Source organism: Anastrepha obliqua, chromosome 4 (assembly GCF_027943255.1).
Source record: "Anastrepha obliqua isolate idAnaObli1 chromosome 4, idAnaObli1_1.0, whole genome shotgun sequence".
Classification (NCBI taxonomy): Eukaryota; Metazoa; Arthropoda; class Insecta; order Diptera; family Tephritidae; genus Anastrepha; species Anastrepha obliqua.
This window is the reverse complement of record NC_072895.1, coordinates 60,890,600-60,918,137: the sequence shown is the minus strand read 5'-3', so window position 1 is coordinate 60,918,137 and position 27,538 is coordinate 60,890,600. Positions and strand designations below refer to the sequence as shown.

General features: G+C 37.1%; 1 protein-coding gene across 1 annotated transcript in view; it reads left to right on the top strand.

Annotated features, from left to right (window-relative positions):
• LOC129244179 (uncharacterized) overlaps nt 1–27,538 on the top strand; it is a 113,373-nt gene that overhangs the window by 72,300 nt on the left and 13,535 nt on the right. The window contains exons 4-6 of the mRNA XM_054881793.1: nt 1,142–1,293; nt 2,017–2,158; nt 7,131–7,268. Of these exons, the coding sequence (XP_054737768.1) occupies nt 1,142–1,293; nt 2,017–2,158; nt 7,131–7,268 (432 nt within the window). The remainder of the gene's footprint in view (nt 1–1,141; nt 1,294–2,016; nt 2,159–7,130; nt 7,269–27,538) is intronic.

Below are 27,538 nucleotides of genomic sequence, written 5' to 3'. Positions count from 1 at the left end.
TTATTCACTTCAAAATGTTTTTTTTATATACACAAGGTGGCGCAAAATTAATAACCCCGTGGCGTCGTACAACAATCATATGGTGGTCTTTTGAAAATCCATGCAAAAATAAAGACTAATGAATTGTTTGGGGTAAACTTTTTTTTATTTTTCGATGTAGTCTCTTTTTAGGCTTAAACAATTCATTAACCGCTATTCTAGTTTTTTTACCCCTTTCGCATAATACGTTTTGTCCATTCAGAAAAATAGCCACTCATTTCTGTTATCACCTCCTCGTTTGAAAAAAATCATTTCCCGTCAGCCATTTCTTTAAATTGGGGAGCAAGTAGTAGTTTGAGAGATCCGAGTGAGCCAAGTATGGAGAATAGGTGGGATTTGAAGCGAATTGGAACCCTATTTTCATTAATTTTGCGACCACAAGTGATGAGGAGTGAGCTGGTGCGCTGTCATCATGGTAATGGAAAATCACCCAACTTCCTCATTTTAAACGAATGCCAAGCACAAAGAAATATGCCGATTTGGCTGAAACTCGGTGCACGTTCTTCCAAGAGATGCTACTACCGAAACACAACCTCGATATGTACCAGTAGTCTGATTTTTCATGGACTTTTCAAACGATCTTCGTGTTTGACACTTGTGCACTAGACGGCTGTGGTATACAAACAGACATGCAATGGAGCGCATAAAAGTCCACTTAAAGATTTGCATCACTAAAAATAAATTTTTTTATTTAGTAAAAAGGTTGTTCAAAAACAAAAATTGGATTATTAATTTAACGCCACCTTGTATATCGAGTATTGACTCTTTTATGCCAAGTAAAATCATGGAAATTAAATATATCAAAACTTTCAATTTATACCTTTACTTAATGAACCCAAAAAATCTAATTAATGCAACTTGTCGTTTTTTTAAATACACGCGCTCGTATATGCTGACTGCTGCTTGTTCGTAAATGGCAAACTTATATTTGAATTGCAAAATTCTTGCTTCCCTGGCTGTGCTGGTGAATTCAATGCTTACCTGGCTCGTTGGTACCTCAATACCTGCAACGCCGCAATGCAACATCTCGTCTCATCGAAATACGACTGCCTCTATTAATACTTCTACTACCACTGCTACACTGGTTACTAATCGAATGCAGCCAAACTGGATGGCGTGAAAACGTATATGCGTATGCGTCGTGTGCCCAATCATCTGCAGGTGAAAGTCATTAAATGGTTTGATTACCTGTGGCTGACCCAAAAATGTTCCGACGAGGAGCGAGCTGTATCCTGTCTTCCTGATAAATTAAAGGTAAATATGGTCAAATGCATTCATGTACATACGCACACATCCACCAGCATAAACATACATACACAAAAATAAAAAACAACAAAGCAGTGGCGCCTATATATAGGCAACACTTGATGGTACGTAAATGCAGGCGATTCGAACCTATAGCGAATGAATAGTTCCTGCTTTTACATTGCTGTAGGAAACATTTCTGGCGATACGTACATCTAATCAACTACTGGTAAAAGGACACTTCAGACATTCGCCTGCATGCACTTCCCACATTTTAGATGCATACAAACATACGTGCATACCTAGTATTGGCTTGTGCATTTCGCATTCTATCGAACGAATGGTTTGAACACGGCTATTGGTTATTGGGCAACGAAAATTTGCATTTGGTATCATTTGGCAATTGTCGTATTTTTATTTGATGCCCCATCTCCCTACGGGTGACATAGTGGCCGCTTTAATACACATAAATCCATACTCACACACACGCGTATGCAGCAACACGTAGCCTAGCGTGTTTGCAGTCGCACGCATTTACAACTAAATTGCCATTTCGTTTGAGTTGATTTATTCGTAATTATATTTTCGAGTTTCGCATTTCGAGTACAATTTTCACATTTCTATTTTCATCGCTATTTTTCTGATTTTTTTTCTCTTACTAATTTTGAAGCGAGTTCTCTTTTTCTCTACCAATCACAAATTTATTTTCAAATGTTTATTGCGCTTTTGCAGGCTGAAATAGCAATTAACGTCCATTTAGATACACTTAAGCGAGTTGAAATTTTTCAAAATACCGAAGCGGGTTTCCTATGCGAATTGGTGCTACGTCTGCGGCCGGTACTCTTCTCACCCGGTGACTATATTTGCCGGAAGGGTAAGTGATTTCAAAGGCATACACACAAAATTTGTTGCAATATATACACACACACATATGCAGGCAGCTGGTATTTAATGGCTATTGGGAGTTTTTGCCGCAATGCCTAGTGCCTGGTAGTGGTAATTGATACTAATCGCCCATACGAATGCATTGCCTCGAATTCAGTTCCAATTGGGGATTAGAATGGGTTTACTACATTTGGTGAATCATTTTGAAAAAAGCAATTAAATTAGTGAGTCTTTAAACTGCTATACGGAGCTTGATTTTTAAGTAATAGTTTGCAGAGCTGCAGAAAAGCACAAGAGTTCAAATTATCTATTCAAATGGAGTTACGCCTTTTATCTGAAATCTCGGAAAATTCACTTGGAATTAGTTTATATTGAACCGTGAGACAATAAAATGTATCCAGGGAAAATTTTATATGCATGTGGAGCTATAGATTTTATATAGTAATGCTGCGTACTTAGATTGTCATTTATTCAAAGGACGAAATTTTCAAAAACAAAAAAATATACTTATGCTCACTCTATGATGTTAATGTGGAGCTTTTAAAAAACTTGTTTTTCTTTTCGCTAAGACAAGTTTACATTTTTTAAGTATACTTTATTTTATAGAAGGAAAGTTCAATTTTTTTTTACGTAGAAATCCAACTATTTTTTCACAAAAAAACGAAGTTGGAAATTAAACGGAATTTGTTCTCAGTAACCGAATAAGTCACCTAAAATCAGTATCAGGGAGTATGCTTTAAATTCTTTTTTTGGAAATTTAGTCCTTCGAAACTTTAAAACCATTTCAAAAATTAAATTAATGAGGAACCCAAAAGCTTATAATTTCACGTGCATATGAAAATTTTCCGGGCTAATCAATACTTTTGAATATTTCAAGCTTTAAGATGTGGATAAGATGCTAGGACAAGCATCGGTAGTTTGAAGTAGATACGCCTTTTTGTTTCTAATAGTCCACTTTAAAATGGTATTATTTCACCTGTTTGATTAAAGATGGAGTTAAGTTATGGTTACGTGCTAGAAGTATAATAATTTATCCTTAAGATTGATAGGCTTTAACAAAACTCTACCCTGTACGATTTAATAATTGTAATTGTTCGAGGTACAGCGGGTGAATCCTTTTAAGATGGTGCTTTCTGGCAAGGTGAAGTACCTAGGTCTAATCTATGACAGTAAGCTAACGTGGAAGCCCAACAATGAGGAGAGAGTAAGGAAGGCAACAATCGCCTTGTATGGATAAAAGGGCGCAATTGGCAAAAGACGGGGCCACTCGCCTAGAGTTTTATTTTGGCTCTATAATACCATAATAAAGCCAATCTTGTTATATGGAGCCGTTGCCTGGTGGAACTCAATGGAGAGGACGACATCAGTTAAAAAGCTAGAGATAGTTCAAAGGTCTGTACTCATTGGAATCAGTGGGGTGCTTCGAACTACTCCTACTCTAGCGCTTAATGTAATGTTAAATGTGGTACCTATAGACATCGCAGGCAGAATTGCCGCTGTACGTACCGCAATTAGACTGAGGGGCTTGGGCTATAAGTTCAAGCTAACATATGGGCACTCAAGCATCCTCAGAAACTTTGAGTTCATCCCCTCGTCGACGGATCAGTGCGCGCCTTCGCTTAGTCCAAGCGAAACTTTCTCCACCCATATTCCATCAAGGGAGGAGTGGACCGGGGGCAACACTTGGGGCAGGGCCTGGTTAACCTGTTCACGGATGGATTGAAGTTGAACGGTAGGGTTGGAGGAGGAGTATTCTGCAAAGAGATCCCCATCAAACTCAAATTCAGGTTACCAGATCACTGCAGTGTGTTCCAAGGAGAGGTGGCCGCAATTAAAGAAGCAGCTGACTGGCTACTTACTTGCGTAATAACTGTTAAGAAGGTAAATATTTACTCCGATATTTAAGCGACAATTAGGACCTCAGGCTCTATTATGGTGCATTCGAAACTGGCCAGGGAATGGGTAAGTACACGAACGTGTAAGGTCGCGAAGTCCTTCTGGCCACATTTGGATAGGCGGCGTTCGAGGGATATTCTGAAGATGACAAAATCTCATCTCTCAAATTTCGTGGGCATCCTCACGGTACACTGCCCGCGGGGTACACATGCCGTGAGACTCGGAAATACTTCGAGTCCTTTTTGCGTTAGCTGCATGGAGGATGAGCATCTGCTCCTTAGCTGCCCAGCTGTCGCGGGACTAAGATTTAAGCATCTTGGTTCTCACTTCTTTTCCGCGCCTGCTGATATATAGGAGGTCTTGATAACAAAAATTTGCTGAACTTCATCAGCAGCATAAAGAGGCTAATACAACCGCAGACTAGTCACCGTTCATAGTCCACAAACACTCAACCCTCCCCACCCCTTTCCCTTTCGTCCTATCGTCCTTTTAGCCCTCTTGCAATGGTATCACAAAGGATGAACCACACTTCTTTCGTCCAAGTGGGCGCACTCTCTGGGCAACCATCACTACCTAACCTCAGCTAACCTAACTATACATTTTAAGCACATTTCCTAAGTGCACACAGGAGAAACCAAATGAAAGATACAATGGTTTCTAAAATGTCATAAATTCATTTAATGAGTGCTTTAACCAACAGTTACTTTAAATACTGAATATTTTATATATTAGCAGAAAATATGAAAATTTTAAAGTTGAATTTTGGCCGCTGTTGCATGCCTTCTGGCCCTCTGTGGAGTGTTGTGTTAGGAATTGAAAACGCCACTTCAGGTAGTTTTCTCGTACACTTTTACGCGTATTCTACAATAATTTGCTGAACAGTGGATCGGTTTTTAATAGTGGCAATAACTTTAAAGATCTTAATGTCTTTTTTGACCCCAAGCTATCCTTTATTGCTCAGCTATCCTTTATGTTCGAAATCAGACTCAAATTTAGAATTTGTAAAAGAAATTCAAGAGATCCTTTGTACAATTTCACTATCAAATTACGGTACCACAGTCAACTAAGACCGATTCTTGAATACTCATTTATTCATATCAATTGATAATTTTGGATATGCAGTTTTATAGATCAGTGCAAATTTGAAGAGGTTAAAAAATTGCGTTGATTTTGAAATTTTTTTTTTTGCTGATGGCGTTGAGTTTTTTGCTTTCATATAACAAAAAATGTGGAGTTAGTGTTAAATGACGAAAATGCACAAGACCGCGACTAAAAAAAATTCTCAAAAAATCAGTGAGATTTTTAAACTACTTGAGCTTTGCACTTTATTACACCAAAATTGAATCGTCTACAAAACTGCATACCCGCATTTTTTTTATAAATTCCTAGTAAAAAGTTTGAAATTTTTATGCAAATTTGCTGAGTTTTTATAAATTTAGTGCAAAGTTCTAAGCTTTGCGTAATATGTCTTTTGGTGTAGTATAAGCTATATATATGTATAAAAAAGTAAGCGAAATTAAAAAATAAATAAATAAATTATAAAAATTTGCAGTATGTGATGCACTTTCATTGAACCATGGCAGTATTTCTTCCAACATAAATCAAAAATTGTCATATATTTGCAAAAAAAAATTTTTTTTTGACTAACAAAGTGAATACTGGATGACAAACATACAAACACATAGGCATGCTACAAATACACATTGCGTGCTAATAGTTTTTAACGCATTATTAGTCGTTTAGGTATTAGTGCTTCCCATCTGGCACAAGAAAGCTCAACTAGCGAACACTGTACTTGGAAAGCTAATAGCCGTTTCCACTTCAAAAATAAGTCAGGTGAAATATTTGTATGAGCCATTAATCTACCATGCATATGTGTGTGTATCAACAATAAATACCCCTTAGCTACTCAAATTTACTAACAAATATTTTCTTTTCATTTATTCTACACGCTGAAACACCACAACGACACCGTGAAATCGCTACTGATTGGCCAAACGCACGCTATAACAACAAACTATTGTGCCCTTGGTTTTTGTTATTGTTTTTGTTTTTGTTACACCACTAATTACTCTGCCAACTGTGGCGCCAACGATGATGCCATCGTAAACTAATATAAAAACAACAATACTTTCACGGATATGTATTAATGCTGGAAACTGGATATAACAAAAATGTACACGAAAATTTAACAACGCCAACAACAACTAAACCAACAACGAAAATGTGCAAAAACCCAAATGATGTGCCAAAAACGCACACACACCCGCATAATGGGATGTGAAAATGCACATATGCATGCTTGGCACACACACATGCGTGCTAATTCTATGTCCGTTTGGCTGCCCGTCCGAACTGACGTTTTGACTAATGAACTACGCGTTGCATTTTGGTCACGAAATTCTGCTACCAAACAAACTGCCATACGATACTAACATGACATGCTGGCTATTCTTGTGCTTATGTGCATATATGTATGCGTGCGCGGGCATGTGTGTGTGTGTGTTTGTTTTGTGCTTCATGCAACTTTCTTATGCAAACATAAATGCCAATGTCCTTACGCACTTGACGACGACAATAATGAATGATCTGTTGGCTGGCATCCTACAATACAACCAACAAAAACAACCACTGTTACTGCAATTACTTATTTCCTATGGCTTCATGTGATTCGGCACAAATGCTGGTATTATAACAACAATAACGCTATGTGTGCATCCTCGCATTCTCGCACCACCAATAAATTACCCATTTGAACATCTTAACAACGCTATTGGGGATTTCGTGATCCACACTCGGCTACCACAACGACTATCATTGCCATGGTTATGTGTGCACCACTTGACCGCCGAAATCCTCAACACTCAACACTGAACTACCATAAACCACTGAAATCAATGCAAACCACTCAAACTGTTAACCCTCTACAACTGCGCGGTAACCAATGCTACATTCAACCACTCTACCGGACATCATCGCTCTTATCTGCTGGCAACTACATTTATGCTGAACAAACACTGGCACTCTGCACTCCACCTACTTTTGCCAATTACCACTCAATCCAGGTGAGGTTGGGAAGGAGATGTACATAGTAAATCGTGGCCGTCTGCAGGTGGTGGCCGATAATGGGAAGACGGTGATGGCTTCATTGAAGGCAGGTTCCTATTTTGGCGAGATTAGTATACTGAATATGGGCACAGCAGGTAAAGAACTTGGTAAATATCAGTTTTAGTGCGCCAGGCGGAACAATATACACGTAAATAAGAATGTTTTGAAATTTGTGAGAGTTCCCTTAGCAGTCGATGCTTACACCTTTTCAAAAAAAGAAAAGTAGCAGAAATATCACGATACACCCATTAGATTGTGTAACTGCTTACCTTCCACAAGTACCTTTAACTTTAGTAGCTAAACACATACAAAACAACAATCATTACCCTCTAAATCTACGACACACAACTTAAGTGCAATTTAATGGTGCTTGTATTTGTTATCTTATAAATTTTTTACATATATGTGTGTATGTTTTTTTTTATAATTCGCTTAGGTGTTCAAATATTCATTTTTCTACAATATGCCCTACCGAGTTAATTCTTCTTGAAATTGTGCAACCCGTAGGCAATAATAAAAATCCCAATTACATTTTAATAGCACACAATAACAAAAATAAATAACATAATGTAAAGGTATCCTTCCTCACATACATATGAACACACAAACAAATATGGTGCTATTTATACACCCCGCGACGAAATAATAGCACATCAATATTTTGACCAATTTTAAATTTAAGGTGAACAGCACTTTTATCTATCTCAGCTATTTTAGGGTAGAAGGTATGAAAACCTTATGAACTCCTCCCTTACTTTCTTCCATAGTTGTTATATGTGGCTATAGTAGGACTATGAATTAGAGGAGTGTTCGTTCCTGTAAAATATCAATTCTCTACAATGGCATACACAATCAGCGCATGCCCAAGAAATCTTTCTGAGGTTCCTGTTTTTGACTCCATACGGCTAGCTATTTAGGGCCATTCGAAAGGCTTAACTGCCAATTCTTCTTCAGGCCAATTGCCTCTATAGCTAGTTGGCTTATATGTGTGGTATAATCTTTTACAATTATATTACTTATAAATGAAAAAATAAACAAATACTTCTAGGTGACCACTGGGTCTATTTCCTATATTCACGGCTGATTGTATATGATTTACCAATATGTGCTATGAAAATTCGTAAACATTTTTTCCAAGCCTTGCCTCATTTACTTTGGGAAGCTACTCTGACTGACCGTCTCCAATCAACTCGCAAAAAAAAAATTTTCTTAACCCCGCTTTGCAAAAATTGACTGTCACGAAGCCAAAAAAATCGTGTAGCGTTGAATTCAAAGAAGCCACTTCGATAGTACTTCCAATTAATTTCAATTTCTTTATAATTACTTGGGCCTTTATTAATTTGAAAAATTAGTAGATACTCACAAATTGGTGAAAGAGTCCGATAATCATAAATAAATAAGGAAAAAATATTTTTGGATTACGATGAAAAAATATTTATTGCATTACAGCAAAATTTATTGAGTCTTTGATATCTCCCATAGCTATCTAAGACACTCTAGAGTATTCCAGAAATATTATCTTTGGCTAAAAAAAAGTATTTCATAAAACACTTGTATCTTGGATTTCACTATTAACGTTCCGCCACTTCTTCACCGAAGGTATAATGTTGATGGAAAATCCACGTAAATTAGTCACAATTGGCTCTTATGAAATTTTAAGCCACTGAGTTCCATCACTTTTGAATTCATTTATACTTAATATGGCCTAGGAAGAGACCTTGAGGAATTAATGATTGAATTCATTAAATACATTGCTGTTCGCTCCCTAAAGAGGCTGACTGCCTATGACATCTTCTAGGGAACTTCACTAGACATGAATTACACTCTAAGAAAGAGTTTCGTTTGTTATAGTATTTTACTTTTAAAGTTGTTTTGCGAGACCCTAAAACTAAAATAATAACACACCTACACATGCCAATAAAGTTGATCTGGTATTTTTAAGCCACTCTGTGTAAGCAATTTCCTCAACAAAACGTCTTTCACAAAAACAAGAAAAAACTATTTGTCTTTAATTAATATGCAACAGCAAAACGTTAACAATATAGCTACACAAGTAGATTTTTTATAAAATGCTATTTTGGTCAAATCATTTTTATAATATACATATGTATGTGACTCCTCTCCCTCAATGTTATTAGTATGAAAGTGCGTGTAACAACTATTTATATTATTCATTAATATCTGTATGTTATTTGTACCCATTTTAGATTTTTATAAGCAATTTAATTTTTTAGAAACTTTTAAAATATGATTTTTCCATAATTAATATTTCTGTTGGTATGACTAAAAATGAACTTAACCGCAATAGACAACCTGACTTTCTAAGCAGTTCGTAATGCGCAAAGATTTAGATTTTTATCACTAAGTAATAACATATCCCATTTAAAAAGAAATGGTGATAGTGCATATAGGTAAGTTTCGTTCTTTTCTGTAGGATCCTCCTGGTCGTAAATACAGTCATCTTCCATCGAACCGTAATTTTTAAAAGTGCGTAGTCCAAATAGCCAACTAAAAAAAGTAAGAAATTCGGTAGAAGGCGTGATCTCAAAAAGTGTGAAAAATGTAAATGTGTGTAAATATGTTTAAATGAAATTGTTCGAAATTGGGCTTGCTTTAGCTCTCTTTCATTTCTCTGATATTAATTCTCTGATATTATCTCTTCTACGCAACTCAAAAGAACATGCCTAATGATTACTGAAATGCCGTCGTTTTTCTATTCTTAGTAGTGCTGCGTATTTAGTTTTTCATTTTGGGCTCAATTTATTTTTTTAAACGACTTAAAATTTACAAGGCGGAAAACGTAAGCTTACGGATTTATTTCATGGAATGAAAGTTCAAATATATTTTTTCAAAAATTGTTGTCATTAAATAATTCTTAAAAGGACGTTATTGTACTGTATTTGTCCTGACAAATAATCATTTTCAATAGTTCGATATATCCTCCTTCTATTGATGTCCATATTAATATCGTAAAGTGAATATAAGTATTTAAAAACCAGTTTTTGAAAATTTAGTCCTCCAAAGTCTTAAAGTCACTTAAAAAATTAAATTGATGAGAAAAAAAAACTGAGTATTCCTTACTTATTAAACCTGCAGCTTCAAGTGTACATGCCATTTTTCCTGGTTAACTTTTACTGTCGCACGTGACATGGTTCAGTGTGATGCGATACCTGGAGATGATATCTACATTTTCACTGATAGCCAGGCGGCGATAAAATCCCTCGCAAAACAATCGACAACCTCCAAGGTAGCCATGAGGGGCCACGAAATGTAAACTAAGTATCCGTGAAGAAATTATAAGAACAGCGAGTGAAAGATGGCGTAATGAAGCCACTTGTAAAATCGTGCTATAGCTCTGACCGACTCTCAATGCTAAACGCACGGAACTTCTACTAAAAAGAGATAAGCACAGTCTTAACACACTGATTTCAGTTATTACGGGGCACTGCCTAACAGGTAGGCACGCCTAGAGAATGGATGTGCAACCACATGACTTCTGCAGAAGTTGTCTAGACGAGGAAGAGGAAGAGACGATCCCGCACCTTCTGTGTCACTGCCCTGCTCTATCCAAACGTAGACTCGTCATCTTGGGTGGACAATCCTTTAATGAATTAGAAGATCTCAGCTCTGTCTTATAAAATTGTTGAAAAGTACACATTGGTTTTAGGAGGGATAAGGGCTAGTTCCCCAAATTTATTGAGTCGTGTGACTCTTGGAATGAGTGGTTCTTATTAGGAGAGGTTGCTATAATGCATCAGAGGTATATTGCTCAACTCAGTTATTGAGTTTATTTACTTAGTGAATCAAAAGCTCAGCTGATTGAGACACATTTCTGTTCATATCAATATATAAATAATAATATAATATAAATATATAAATATATTAGTACACTCACACTTTGCGTCTTGGGAGTGGTGTTGCCATTATTATCGGGTCGACTCTTATTGGTGGGTCTTGCCTGACAAAGCTTACAAAAAAAGTTATATAAGGATTTGTTTGCCTCCGAAATATTTTGCACACATCAATGCTTTTTCGTAGCATCTAGAATAAAGATATACTTTTATATATAATTGGTGCTTGAGGCAATGGAGATAAGTGCTTGAAAATTTTAACAAATTCACGTTAGTTTGCGATCCAAATTGTAACGTCGTCATTAGGCTTCAAAATATAAGGCAAGGCAGCACAAATCAGTAAAGTCTAATGTCAAAATGAATGCACACAAAGGGTCAAATGTGTTAGTTGATCGTCTTAAAAAGTTTTAAAAGTTGTCAGCTTTTAACCGCTTATTGATTTTGAACGAACAGTGCTCGCATCTGGTGGACATACTTTAACGCACCAACTCGAGTGGTGTTCACAGATTTCGGCACATGAACGAATCGTGCTTGCCACTCACTACTTGTCATTTGTTATTTTTATTTTTAAAGAATACATATAAAATTTTTAAATAAAAGTAAAAGAAACCTTATTTTGGTTAATTTTTTTTATGAAAAAAAGCAAGCCCCAAAAGTGGTCAAAGTGAGTTGGAGTCATTGAGTCAACTTCGGAATATTTACTAAGTTACTCATTGCTTCACCGCATAGCTATTTTATATACGTAGATTACGATTTTAATTTGACATAGACATTTGAGTGCTGCAGGGATTTGCTCGTCAAATGAACGGCGAGAAGAAAATTTGACCAAACTCGCTTAAGTACGGAACCATCCTCCAACCATACTATATCTTTTTTCTTCAATTTGTTTTTAGCATCTCGATTTTATCCTCAAAACATAGAGCCAAGCAGTTGTATGCTTCTTTCAGGCAGAGTTTCACTCGAGCATGGCTATTTTTATACATTACAATGTTTCATATTCTAGATGTTGGTTGGCAACACTTTTTCAGTTGTTTGAACATCTCGACATATTTACTGCCACTAAATTGCTCGTTTATAAAATTCCCCCTCAATTTTTCATGACACATAAATTCCTTTAACGGTTTGGAACTCCATTGGGGTACGAGCCGCTCAGACGCATTGCCATACATATAGTCACTTGCGCTCACGTAATTGTTATCATTAAATTGAATATGCATTCTAGTAGGGATGAGTGTTTTGTGCAAACATAATTGCAGCTGTTTAAGCCATCCAATGAGTACATGTCAATCCTCATTAATCGTAAAATAACTGTAATTTAATTGCATTATAATTGCAGGCGCAATGTGGCGAATATGCTACAAAAGCCAAGTTCGAACTCACAAGCATGCTTGCTTCAAGTGTATGTATGTCTGTATGTGAGTTAATGTGCATAGTTATTCAATCAAATGGGCGAGTATGTATTTCTGTGAATATTTGCTATTTATAACCAATACATACTTATGTATATGTATGTGAATATGTTGTATATAAATAGGTACTTATGTTTTCCAGCCTATAATTGTTATCGTAGCTGTAAAAGCGTTTGTGGTTTGTCTACTTGTGCTAACGTTATGCTTGTAAATGCATGAGTACTGATGTACATACATACGAGTATATGGTATGTATACAGAAAGTTTTCAGTGAAATAGAGCCACTCGAATTTGGTTCGATATTTTGCATTTGATATCATTACACAAGGTCTGTCGCAGGAATTTGCGGGCTGCCTTCATACCTCAGCAACCAGTCTTAACATTTCGTTAAGTAGGAGCTGAATTATTGCATCTAATGGAGTCGTACTTTTGAACCGTCGGTCGAGAAATGAGCTTCGCACGAAGAGCAAATTCTAAATGTTGTTTTAAAATCGATAAAACCTCATCTGGGATGCACGAAATGAGTAAAAAATTTTACGGTTTTGACGATTTATCTCGTAACTCTACTTTGAGGCTGTGATTTAACCGTGCAACCTAAAGAAAGCATAATATATTAATTTTTCTTTTATTTACCTTTTTTTTTTTTAGCTTAATATTTCCATCTTACACTTCGTGACCTTTTTTTCAAAAGTTACCATATATCATTTTTTCATAGTTCCGAAAGTTATACGAAATGAAAATAAACAAAAAAATAATGATCTAATAATCCAATCTTTCAGCTTTAACATTGTACAGCACTCGGCTGGGTATTAGACCAAACCAATTTTTTTCTTAAGTCATAAGTAAAAAAGAAATTTCTCCGATTTTCAAAGTTAGCCTCCGAAAACGAGACAGTAAAAATATGGTCGTGATCCGCTTATTCCATCTATTTAAATAGCATATCACTTTTTCCGTACAGAATTTAATTACAGGTGCCATTAGGGGTCAAAGATTAAATCTTCAAAAAATTAAAAACCATACATTTAAAAAAAGTTGTGACCGATTTTGAAAAAATTGGTCTTGTTGTAAATGTGATTAAACGCTCTTTCTTTGTATATAAAAAGTAAAAAAAAAAACTTTTAGAATGAAAAAACATATTTTCTTTAAAAAAACCAAATTTAAGAAAATTTTAAAACAAATTTTTGAATAAAAAAAAATTTTCAAAACAACATCGTATTCAATACCACATTTGTGTCTGATTAGCTTGTGTGAATATATATGCAATATTTCCCAATGCGACAAATTTTAACTTTTTTTCTCACATATGAGAAAATCGATATGAGCGCAATGCTATGACTCAAACTCAGTAAATTTGTGTATTTCCCCATGACGCCAGGATCTTTTTGAAAATACCTCAAAGCTTCAGTTAGGATCCCGCATTAAAAAACAAAATTATCCTAATTCTAAAAAATTGGAATATTGGTATCAAATGGAAGCAGAATTTCAAGAGAATTCAAAAATATAAATTTTCCATTACTGGCACAATAACTATCGGCTAAGCGTTATTGGCCGAGTTTCAAAAAGCGCGCCAGCCGTTTCCTTCTCGTATAACCGGCGCCAGTTGTACACACCAAATGAAACCAAGTCTGGTATTCTACAAAGCAGAGAATACCATTCTCCTTCTCTGTCATCACCAGCTGGTACCACATCGAATACTTTCGGAGCAGAGGCATTTGTATCCACCCTTAGTCAGCGAAGCTGCTGGATCTTTATTCGCTGCACTATGTCTGTGGCTCCATTAAGCTCATATAGCTCATTGTTTCATCGCTCATCCAAACATTTTGTGTAAAATATTTCTCTCAAATGCTATCAAGGACGCCTCATCGGATGTTATCATAATAGTGCCGTTGTTAAGTTCGATGATGTCAATATGATCGGCATACGCCAGCAATTATATGCGTTTCTCTGAGAGATTAAATTCTGCGGCTCGCACAATCTTTTCCAACATCTATTTAAAAAAGCATCCTGTCTAAAACCTCGTCGGGTCAGCGTTTAAATTTAATAACAAACTTTAACATCACAAATGGCATACAGTCTATCAACTACTCCTCGGATTCTTTAGATTTAGCTCCGTGAGACTTCTGTACAATATTTCCAAAAATAAGTTACAAAAAAGCCTTTATATATCAGGTCAGTCTATAAGTTCGTGCGTTTTTTAATGGTGGTTTTAAAATTAATAAAAAAAATGTTTAAAGTATTTATTAATCAATAATATATTTTTCTTCATTATTTACAATGTATTCCCAACGTTTGGGCAAATTTTTAATTCCCTGCTCAACAAATTTTTTTTCCTTGGAGCCAAAATACGCTTCGATATCCCTTTTATAGCTTCTTTTGAGTAGTAGTTCTCCTTACTCATATGGGATTGAAGTCCACGGAAAAGGTGATAATTACATGGTGCAATAGCCGGAGAGTATGGTGGATGCGGCATTAGCTCCGAGCTCGTTCAGCTTACCTAATGTTTGCCTTGCGGTATGAGGTCTTGCGTTGTCGTGGTGAAACAAAACTTTGCGTCTCTTCACTAAAGACGGTCGATTTTTTTTAAGTGCCTCATTCAGGTTTGATACTGATGGGAATAATAATCAGCAGTTATCGTCTGGTTTGGGTCCAGAAGTTCATAATAAACAATACCGGTCATATCCCACCAAATAAACATGAGAATCTTCTTTGGGTGAAGGCCATCTCTAGGGGTCGGTTCTGGTGTTTCATCTTTATCTAACCATCGGCGTTTGCGAACAGGATTATTGCAAAGGACCCATTTTTCATTACCAGTAACGATACAGTTCAAAAAATTTTCATTTTCGAGCCATTGCAGCAGCTGAGAACACACATTCACTCTCTGCTGAAGGTTGGCGGCGGAAAGTCTATGCGGAACCCATTTTCCCAGCTTTGAAACCTTTCCCAACTGAAGCAGGTGCCTGTAAACTGTTTCATGCGATAAATTTAACCTCTCAGCTATCGTATCGACTGTCAAACTTGGCTTAGCTTCCACGAGTTCGAGCAAGACGTCGGAGTTAAAGACTTCAGGACGACCAGCGCGCGGGGCATCCTCCACGCCGCAGTTACCACTTCGGCATTTTGAAAACCACTTTTGCGCAGTCCTTACACTCACGGTATCCTCTCCGTAAACAGTGTTTATTTCTGCAGCAGCAGTTGTTGCATTTTTATCACTTTTATAAAAAAAATACAAAATATTCATCTTATACGCGTTCGAAGATTCCATTTTATTTTTTAACAACACGTGCTTCTATACGTGATTAAAATCACTTGTTGAATGCACAATATATCAAAGAAAATATAAATAGTTCCGTTATATTCCGCGAATAATTTTTTGTATGCAAAAATCGTACAAAAGTGAAGTTATGGGTAAAATACGCACTGGACTGATCTTATATTACTATAAAAAAAAATTTTGAGAAGTTTCCTCGGTAATGACAAAAAAAGAAGTATTCAAAAAATTTTCAACAAAAAATTTTATTTTATCCCTAAACATTTTTAACAAACAAATTTTGTTTTTCCCTTATGTCACTTTAAAAACTCTATTTGAAGATTTTTAACATGGAGTAAATCTCAAAAATTATTAATTTTTTTATTTTTTCAGTTAAATTTTTATTACTCAAATAAACCAATTTTTGGAAGAATTGGATTGAGGATTTCTGTTTCATTTATACTCTTGGTGTATATTTTGTTATTAAATTATAAAAATAAACTTTAAATATAAAATATTTGCTTTGTACAAAATATCACCAAACGCGCGTTGTTTCTATTTTTTCAACCGGAGCTGATCGCATGCAGATTCTCGGCACTGAGAAATAGAAATATAAATACTGGCATAAAAAGTTGTGTAAAAAAGCCACAAATTATGCTATGCAATCAATTTTAAATGTGCGATTAAAAAATTATCGGTTAGTCGTCTATATTATTTCTTCCGGCACTGTATATTAAATTTCCGCAATTGCTGAATCTCTTACAACTCGATACACTCGCTCATTATCAGTTTGTAATTAATAATAACAATTATAACGGAAAGTAATCGAATTGGAAACGAATATTTTTATGTCGTATTAAAATCCTGTAATGCCTGTTTCCGCACACTTTTCCGTTGCGTATTGATGAACATGAGAGTGTATGTGTGCGCATATTTGTAAACGTTGTTGTTGCAGCATTCTTTTACAAAACACGGCAAAATTACTGCATCCCATGCCAGTCGCTTGAGAAACATTTCTCGTTGTGAAATATTACGAGAATAATCAAATTTGCATTAATTTCATTGAATGCCTTCAATCAGCCTTGTATAATTGATAGCACACATACATATACTATACATAGTATATAAAAAGTACATATGTACATTCGCTATCATTAACTCATTATAGGGCCATCAATATTATTCTGATTCAATTGAGTTTCTTTTCCAATACATTAGTCCTGACTGTTTAAAAAGAATTTCAAGTAATTTGTAAAGTAAATTCAAATGGAAAAAAGCTTGGAACTACCAATGAGCTGGTAAAACTGAGCTTCACATCATACCGTGTATGATCGCTTTTAATTGCTGCCTACAGGCACTGGAGAAAAATAAGTGTCGGATAATTGCCTTCACGTACGATTTGGTACTTAATGTTAGTGGCCAAACTGGCCGCTGACTTCAAGCTATCTGGGAGTCCTCGTCTTATGTATGAAGAGATATAGAACTCCTCCCCTCTCAATGGCAGGCCCTTCGGTGAAGGTGAAGCTCCTCGGTAAAATACTTGGCAGAATCTTAACTTGGAAGTCCATTATCGAGGAGAGTATCAAGAAGGCATCAGACGCTGAATGTGACTAAAGAGCTGTCATTGAAAAATATGGCACTCTCTGGAAAATACGGCATAACTAAGCAGCTGGAGAGAATGCAAAGTTCTGCTCTCATTGGGATGAGCACGTAGTTTCTAACGAACCCTTTTCTAGCGCTTAAGGCAATGCACAATGTGTTGCATGTGCAACATGGCAAAATTGCCGCTGCATATAGCGCCATCAGGTTGAGAAACACGGGTCGTAACCTTGATTTCTACGGACCTTGAAGAATTCTTTTAAGCTTCGAGTTCACTCCCGCGATAACTGACTAATGTACACTAACATTTCATTCAATTGGAACCTTCACCATCTACATACCCTCGAGGGAGGAGTGAGCTTAGTGTAAAAGTTGAAGGCAGGTCCCTCTTGACTTTTTCCGGAATACGCGAAGTTGAGCATTGAAGTTTGGGAGGAGATGTTTGAGAGAAGCTCTCCATAAAGCTAAAACTTGGGCTTCGTGCCACTGCAGTAAGTGTCGAGCTGGAGTAGCTGGGTTCTTTGATGGTGCACTTAAGACTGGTCGTGGAATGTTTCACTTTTCATTCGATTTCATATTGATTCTCGGCCACAGAGACGTTTCAGAAAACTATTTGGCAGGTCAGTGGGCTAGGAAAAGGATTCGACTGCTAGTTTTCTGGTACAATAAGGGATTCCTTTGGCTAGCCGCATATACCACGGCTTAATGCTAACAAAGTATCTACTTTCTAATGTGGTGAATTCTCTAACTGCCATTTCCCCATTAAATATGCACGCAGTGAGACTGATTTGGTATTATTTTGAACCCGCACCTCCTTCACACCCCTTCATCTCAGCACCTCCTTATCAACTGCTCCAATTCTTCGAGGCTTGCATTCATGCTCCTGCATTCATTGCTTAGATACTCCTACAGAAATAGCAACCCTGAATATCAGACAGCTGTTGAATTTTATCATCTTGGTGGAAATCTTTATTTTGACCTTTACGCCCTGCATTGCTTGTATATTTGTATCATACAATGTGGCTGTCTAGATCACAAGCATCAAATACGATTGCCGTACGATGCCACTGCACTGAAAAATTCCTCTACAAAGTCCCTTGTGAATACTTTTATTTTCCACTATTTGACAAACCTGACTTATAAACTTAACGGCGGGTGCGTGCGCCTTAGCAACTATTTTCAATTTTTAAAAATTAATAGATGTTAAAGAAAACACTGCTGCACACATCAAACCAGCATTGCTTTAGAGCAAAATGTTTAGCAGTTTTTAAATTATTCTTATAGAATCACCGAGCGCAAGAAGTTTAAAGCAATTATGGTATTTCGGTTACTTTGAATGCATCGAAAACATACATTGAATTGACAGTTTGTATAGTTTGCGTTTAATCGCGAAAAAGCAGCTGGGAGTGAATAGCGGGGAAAAGCTCAAATTTAATTGAAACAAATGTGCAATACGGCAACGGGTCGTAAATATGATAATTTCACAGTGACGGAAGTCCCGCTGTTAATTTTTATCAAGCTTTTCCAAGGCTTCAGTTCTTTTTTGTTTGTGTATTGTCACTGCTGTTGCCACTTTTCACTTTATTTTCATTTGCAAATTTGCTGGCGCATTAATATTTTTAATTAATTAATTAATTTAACTGTGCGTTAGCTGTTGAACCTGCGTGCATATGTATGCGTGGCGTGTAATGTGCCTACATATCTAAGTATGCAAAGTGCAATTAATGTATCATGAAATTGTTCGTATGTATATGAGTGTATGCAGGTATACCTGTGAAAACAGCAAGCGTTTGTATGAACGTTTATGGAAGGACAATTTCATTAATGATGGCAGTAACAATTAATAAAACAAAAGCTGCTGTCAACACGCAAGTGTACTCACCTAAAGGTAGATAGACACTTTTATGCACTCAAGAACACGCGAGGCAGGCATACAAGTATAGTACATATACAGGTAGTTGTGCGACAACCCTGCAGTAAAACGATCTATCGCATCGGTGTTTTAAGTAAAGCATATAGTACATAATCACCATCCAATGAGGCGTCCCTTGGAGTGTTTGAAATAAAGATGCTGCGGATGATATTTGGAAAGATTAGGGGGAGAATGACATGGCTTCACTTGGTGCTTCCAACCCGCGCCGGTTAGCACGAGAAAGAAACGACTGGCACGCTTTGTTACACTCGGCCCAAAACTGCGTAAGAAGAAGATTCAAAGTAACCACTTTTATTTTTAAATAACTTTTTTACTAAATAAAAAATAATAATTTTAGGTGAAAGAAATAATTTTTCTGACTTCTGCGCGCTCCACTGCTTGACTGCTTGCATACTGCAACTGTCTAGTTCACAAATGTCAAATATGATTGGCGTACGACGCCATTTGCAAAAATTATAAATCTTTCGAAAGATGATTAATTTTGTGCCACCTTAAAGTGAACACAGCAGATAGAAGAATCCAGTAGAAGGACTATGTGAGGACAGTCACAGTGTAACGTCACAATAAATAAAAAATAAAAAAATAAATCAACTAATATAAAATAAATATAACGAACAAAAACAACCACGCGAGCAAATTAGTTAGATTGTGAGCTGCTGGTGGAAGACATGGCATCGCCTAGTCAAACCTACTCAACTACTATAATAAATTTTACGCGGGCGGTTCAATAAACACCCTTGTTTGAAAACAGAGGACGTCCCTGAGGGAAGTTGGTGTTAGCATCGTGGGCTGCCATCTATCAAACGACGGCAAAACAAATTTCAGACTGATTGATAAGTTAGTTTGGTTTTGGCAGCTATTCGTGTTTCGTGATTTTCGCTAAGATGGAAAAAGAGCAACATCGTTCGGTAATTCGCTTTTTGCCTGTGGATGGGATAAAGATGCGTGGATATAAAAGCAAAGTTGGATGCTGCCAATGGAGACGCTTCACCATCTATGACCACAGTTAGATCTTGGTTCAACGAATTTAAACGTGGGCAAGCAAATGTTCCTGATGAGCACCAACCAGGACGCCCAGCAGAGGTGGTTACCGAGGAAATCATTCAAAAAATCCACGACAAGATTCTCGCTGCTCAACGAAAGAAAGTGCGAGAAGTAACAGAGACCATTGGTGTGTCGACTGAAAAAATATAACATAAAATTGCTTGTTATAATTAAATTGGTTGCTCATTAAATTGAGTTGTTTACTTTAAGTCGATGGTTTTTTTTGTTTAAATTCCGTATTACAAATTTTTATTTATTTCAAAACTGAATGAAATCAACTTCAAATAAAAATTATTAAACAATGCTATTTAGAACTAAAAAAGAAAACAATAAAATCAACAAATATAAGAAAAGAATATTTGTTTTGCATATATCCGTATTGAGTCATTTTGCAACTGGTACACTTCTAGCCACTCTCAAACTAGTATGACTTCTTTCTTCAAGTACCGGTTCATGAACTAAAATTTTTGCTGGTTAGTTTAGGTGTTCTCTGCAAGAATGTGAGGTAAATAATTTCACAAATGGACAGCACTCTTCCTCTAGTATTGTATCGTAAATATAAAGCTATGTTTCTCTATAGATATATATGTATGTATATGTACGATATATGTGTGCATCTATTTGTGCATATTTTTTCGCAATTGAATGTGTCTGCTTATTCACGCTCGAGCGCATTTGCAACAATTGCTCATTGATAGCAAATTATTGATGCAACCGTTTTTCCGCTGCAATATGCGATTGCTCACAATCGGCACATACAAATACATACATATGAACACACAAGTGCACGCTCGTGTAAAAGTTTATTGGTACATAATTATCATTGCATTTCTTTCATTAAAATTACCTATTGATAATGAACAAACGTTAATGAAATATATACGTTTGCAACGGTAAATGAGTGAAAATAGAATTGCAATTTGCAATTGGCGAATATTTTTACCTCGATTTTATTAACTTGACATGTCACAATGCAACTCAAACTAGTTCGAAAAGCATACGATGTGCGTTTATAGTACCTGGTGAAGTGCGAATGATACAAATAGTACGAATGGAAAATGCTTTCAAATTCGCATTTGTCTTTTCGTAGGTTTTTGCGGCTGAAATTAGTTTTTGTAAGCGTACAAAAACATAGAAATAAATTAAAACACAACAAAGGGAAATAAAAGTTTAATAAACTAAAATCCCAAATTTAATACTTTCGAACATTATTACCTTTTCAAATTATTTTCAGAGTACCGGATTTATTAAATATGTATTTACTCGCGGTTGTATCTTCTTTTTTTATTATAAAATTTTATTTAAATTTAAATATTTAAATTAAGACCGGGATTAAAAAAATATTCATTTATTGGGCATGGGAAAAAGTGTCCGTCCTTTCTTAGCCAAAGTTATGAATAATATAAAAAATTAAGTAATACATGATATAATATTATATAATATTATCTTTCATGCAGCATACAGATTCCTCTGATGAAAAATTCGACATCTTTTGACTTGATCCATTCATTGAGCCAGTTTAAGATGCTCTCGCAAGAAGTGAAGAAGTGAATCGATAGTAACCTGAAGGTGCAATGTCTGGGGAATACAGCGGATGGGGCAATATTTCTGGACCGATTTAGCAACGTATTGCCGGGTGTTGTCATGAAGAAAAATCAGTTTGTCTTGTATACCGTCCCAGTTCGACTACTTTTCTTTGAGAGCTCGATTCAGACGCATTAGCTGCAGTCTATCTGCAGTAACGATCGCCAGTGAAGGTTTCAGATGGTTTATGGAGTTCATAATAGATGACACCCTTCTGATCCCACCAGATGCACAACATAACCTTTGAAACATGAATACTTTTTTTCGCTGTCCCTGCACCTGGTTCACCTGGCAGGCTCCAAATTTTTCGACGCTTAGGGTTATCATAATAGATCCCTTTTTCAGGAACGATGCGATGAAGAAAATCTTTTATTTTCTCCTGTTCAAGAAGCATCTAACACGTCACCAAACGTATCTCGATATCCCTCTCCTTCAATTGATGTGGCATCAAGTTCCCTGCTTTCTGGACCATTCCCTTCGCGTGCAAACGTTTATCGGCGGATGATCTGTCAACATCCAACTCTTTAGACAAAGGTTCTTCGAATTTTTTTGGTTGCCTTTCGCGATCTTTATCACTCACGTCTAAATTGCCACTTTTGGAAGTTGTATTTGATGGAGCGAAACTACCTTTTATTCTTGAAAAGGTAATAATGAGACATTACTTCCCGCAAATGCGAACGTAAACATTTCTAACGTCAGATAAAAAGGGATCTTAACGCTTCAAACGAATGCGATCGAGACCTCACATATACACCTTGAAATCACCAGTATATTACTAGGGCGAACACAAAAATAGTATCAGCAGCAACATCTCTACGAAGGCGGAAACTTATGCCTATGCCCAATAATACTGACCCCACCCGGTCTACTCCAGAATTTTGGGTTCAAGTTAAGACGTAAAATACTCAGTAACGGTTTGCATTAGTAAATGGATTAATCAACATAAAACAAAGGATTAAAGAGAATATTGTGATTGTAAGTTTTATAATTATAACTGTCGTACCGATAATGAATACGTTTAGAATGTACGACATTAAAAAAAATCTATATGCGGTTAAAAAAACACTTGGAAAAGTAAGTTTTCTGGCAATAAAATTAATATATATCAGACTCCAATGTATCGAACGGTCCTTAAAGAACGAACAAGCTGGATTTTGCCCTCACCGAAGCTGTGCTGACCAAGCCAGCACTCTTCGCATCATAGTAGAACAATCAGTTGAGTGACGTTCCCCGCTTAACATGTTGTTCGTTGACTTTAAGAAGGCATTCGACGCAATCAAACGATGGTAAATATGGCTGGCGTTGAGTAGAAAAGGAGTTCTCTCTAAGATTATCCACCTCATCATAGCCCTTTACGATAACTTCGAACTGTCAGTGCTTCTCAATAGCAACAGCAGCGACCCATTCACCACCAACGCCTCTTCTCTTCGCCATTACAACTATCACTCACAAACTCAGTGACATGCACGCGAAGGCGGACGGACTAGTCTCGCTGGCACGCACTATCGGACTGGAGAGCAAGACGAAGGCTACATGCAAGACAAATAATGGTTGAGGGGTGCCCGATGAAATTTGTCGAAACCTTCTGCTAGCTCGGCTGAAATATCTCTGCAAACGGTGCAACATATGAAGGTGTCAATGACAGGCTACACAAAGCAAGAGTGGCGTTCGGGCGAATGCATACAATAGCGAATTCTCTAAACTGCGAATATTCAGTTCATGTGTGAAGTCATTATTGTTGTACGGAAGTGAAACATGGCTGGTCTCTAACACCATCACACCAATACTACAATCTTTCATCAACAAATGACGCTCCATCATCTGTAGAATATTCTAACAGCTATGGAGATCAGCGAATGAGGAACCCGGCTTATGGCAATTCAAACGCAGAAAGTGGCAATAGATAGGCCACACGCTTAGAAAATCAGCAGATAGCATCAGGAGAATGGCATCGGACTGGAACCCGCAAGGGAATAGAGGTCGCGGTCAGCCAAAGATTAGTTGGAGAAGGTCGGAAGTTGTGCGAGGTAGCCATTGCCAATATCAGATGGGACGACAGCCCAGAACCGTGTGCGATGAAATTGTCTTCTCGAGGCCCTATGCACCCGAGTGGGGTGAATAAGGAAAAAAGTGATTCCCAATATTTGCTGCTATATCTAAAACAATTGGATTACAAACGTTAATGATAAAAGACTCTGTTAAGCGACTTTTCTTATATTGATTTCACTTGACAACACCAATATTTTTAAATCTAACTATTCTCTAAGATGATAACCCTACACTGCCCCTTAGCTCTTGAACTATTTTAATGCGGATTTCATTCAAACTTATATTAAAGAAGGTGGTAAGTCTCAAAGTATTTTTGGAATGAAATTTTGTGCAACCACTTCTAATATAAAACCCATATTGTATATTAGTTCAAAAGTTTAAATTATAGTATCCTCGGTCCCATTTTTTTACGTATTATTATGTACATTTTTCGAGGTATTAAAATAATAAAAAATCCTAGAGCACTCAAGAGAGAAGACAAGATCCGAACTGATTTAGTAGTTCCATAGATTACTCGAAAAATACAAACACACAAGTCTTCCCCTTTAGTATAGATAAATTGGCAAAATTCGTAATATTTAATTTTAAAAGGAAACAAGTAGAGTATTTCGGAAGAAAAATTTATACGATATTCGCTAAAAACAACAAAATATATTGCCACACCTAAGCATCCGAAATATTCAACGGAATAAATTTATTTTTTTTTGTCTAAAATTCTTTACATGCATTCAATGCATACAAATCAATTTTCGTAGATGTGCCATCTTCCCATACCACTTCCCATTCATCGCATTACATTAAGCATTCGCAATTCATTTTGCCGTTTAACTGAAGGTACAATTAATTACTAAACTCCATTGCCCCCGAATATGCTTATACCCACACATACTCGCACATAATAACCCCCACGTGAATGGCGAATTTTGCGCTATAAATCGATGCATTTTTAATTTCGGATATTACTTCTGCCAACTGTGCCGAAGCGCAATTGAACTAAGCTAACGGTGAATTTAGTGCACCCATTTAGTGCTCCTCAGTCGTGCATTATTCTGCCACACATTTCACCCCTCACTCATGCACGATTTGTGGGGCTGACTCCTAACTTCCTTGCATCTGTATATATTAAGAACAAGAACAAGAGTTCTATTCCACTTAAGGCATTAATTTCATGCAAATTACGTACGAGCACAAATAACTATTGCATCGATTCAAACCATTCTAATGTTGTGCCACGCCAAATTGCCCCGAATACTATAATTATGTATTTAGAAATTGTCTAAGTCTCAAGCATAAATTAACTACATAACTGCTTGAATTGGCATGCCGCTAATGGAATGGGGGAGGCTCCAAATCGCTAATTTCCCTTTGATCCAAATAGTCTAGTACAGGGTGTCCCGTAAAACAATTAGGTTTTAAATTTAAAATTTCTGCCCTTACCGCTGAGCGTATGAACAGGGAGGGCCCCACGTTAGCTTCGTTATTCGTCCGGGTTATTTAGTCAGGCGGCTTCTGTAGCCCAATGGGCTGTCGCGTGACTACCATTCGGAATTAGACAGATTCGAAACCTCGGACACGAAACACCAAATGATAGAAAAATTTGTTTCCCCATAACTGTCGCCCATCTGTGGGCAATGACAAACTTTGAAATATATTTAGGCTATGAAGAAGCTCCTCAGCTGCCGTTTGGAGGCATCACAAAACTGTAGGTCGCTCTATTTGTGGAAAACATCAAGGCGACCACACCATAAATTAGAGAAGGAGCTCGGCCAAATACCCAAAATAGGGTGCAAGCGTCAGTTAATAGGACTATGAATAAGTTCGTGCGGTTTTTTTCGAAATTTGAAACTTTATTGACGTAAAATGGTTACAAATTTAATATTCAAAGTATTGTCCATCGCTTACTACTACTTTTTCCCATCTTTCTGGCAATTCACGGATTCCCTTTGTGAAAAATTCGGTCGGTTTTGCCGCAATCCACGAATCGATCCATTTTTTGACTTCATCGTAATTACGGAAGTGCTGGTCAGCCAGGCCATGTTGCATCGATCGGAAGAGATAGTAATCGGATGGCGCAAGGTCTGGACTATACGGCGGGTGGGGTAGGACATCCCATTTGAGCGTTTCTAAGTATGTTTTGACCACTTGTGCAACATGTGGCCGAGCATTGTCATGTTGCAAAATAACTTTGTCGTGTCTATCGGCGTATTGCGGCCGTTTTTCTCGCAGTGCTCGGCTCAAACGCATCAATTGTCGTCGGTAGACATCCCCCGTAATCGTTTCATTCGGTTTCAGTAGCTCATAATACACAACACCCAGCTGGTCCCACCAGATACACAGCATAACCTTCAGGCCATGAATATTCTGCGCCGACGTCGATGTTGAAGCATGGCCAGGGTATCCATACGTTGCCCGACGTTTTGGATTGTCGTAATGGACCCACTTTTCATCGCCAGTCACAATTCGATGCAAAAAACCCTTTCTTTTGTGCCGTTGAAGCAGTTGTTCGCATGCCATAAAACGGCGTTCAACGTCTCTTGGCTTCAATTCATACGGCACCCAATGGCCTACCTTTCGGATCATTCCCATGGCTTTTAAACGTTTGGAAATGGTTGATTGATCAACTCCCAAAGTTTTTGCAACCTCTTCTTGCGTTTGAGCCGGATCTTGATCGAGCAATTCCTCCAATTCGGTATCCATGAACTTTGGCGGCGCACCCTCGCGTTCTTCGTCTTCCAAGCCAAAATCACCACTTTTAAAGCGTGCAAACCACTTCTGGCACGTTCGCTCAGCTAGAGCATGCTCACCATAAACTTCCACCAAGATACGATGACTTTCGGCTGCTTTTTTCTTCATATTAAAAAATTCCCCGCAAAAACACATTATTTGGTACGAAATTCGACATTTTCAAGTGTGGTAAAAATATTGTTGTTTACGCTTCAAATAAAAAACTTATACTGACGTTTGTGCCTTACGACAGTAGCTCTCCAATGAATATTTGGAAATGTGGATCGATGGAATAATAATCAAGTTACGCCATCTGTTGTAAAACCGCACGAACTTATTCATAGTCCTATTATATAAATAGTCTGTGAAAAAACGCGTATAGAGGCATTTTCTGACTATTTACGAACGCACAAACAACGATCCCAACGATCCGCTCAGATCTAGCGAGACTGTACAATGAATATTAATATATTAAGAATACTAGAGTGTCCGTACTGGCGTCCGCCGTAGCAGAATGGGTTGGTGCGTGATTACCATTCGGAGTTCACACAGAAACCAAAATTAATAAAAATATTTTTCTAATAGCGGTCGCTCCTCGGCAGGCAATGGCAAACCTCCGAGTGTATTTCTGCCATGAAAAAGCTGCTCATAAAAATATCTGCCGTTCGGAGTCGTCTTGAAACTGTAGGTCCCTCCATTTTTGGAACAACATCAAACCAACGCACACCACAAATAGGAGGAGAAGCTCGGGTAAACACCTAATAAGGGTGTACGCGCCAATTATATATATAAATAGAGTGTTCGTAGCTTGAGTCTAGCTTATGGCCCGAACCCCAATCTGATTGCGGCGCGTGCAGCGGCAGTTTTCCTACAATGTCCATGGACGCCACATTCAGAATAGCGTTGAGCGCTAGAATAGGAGTGC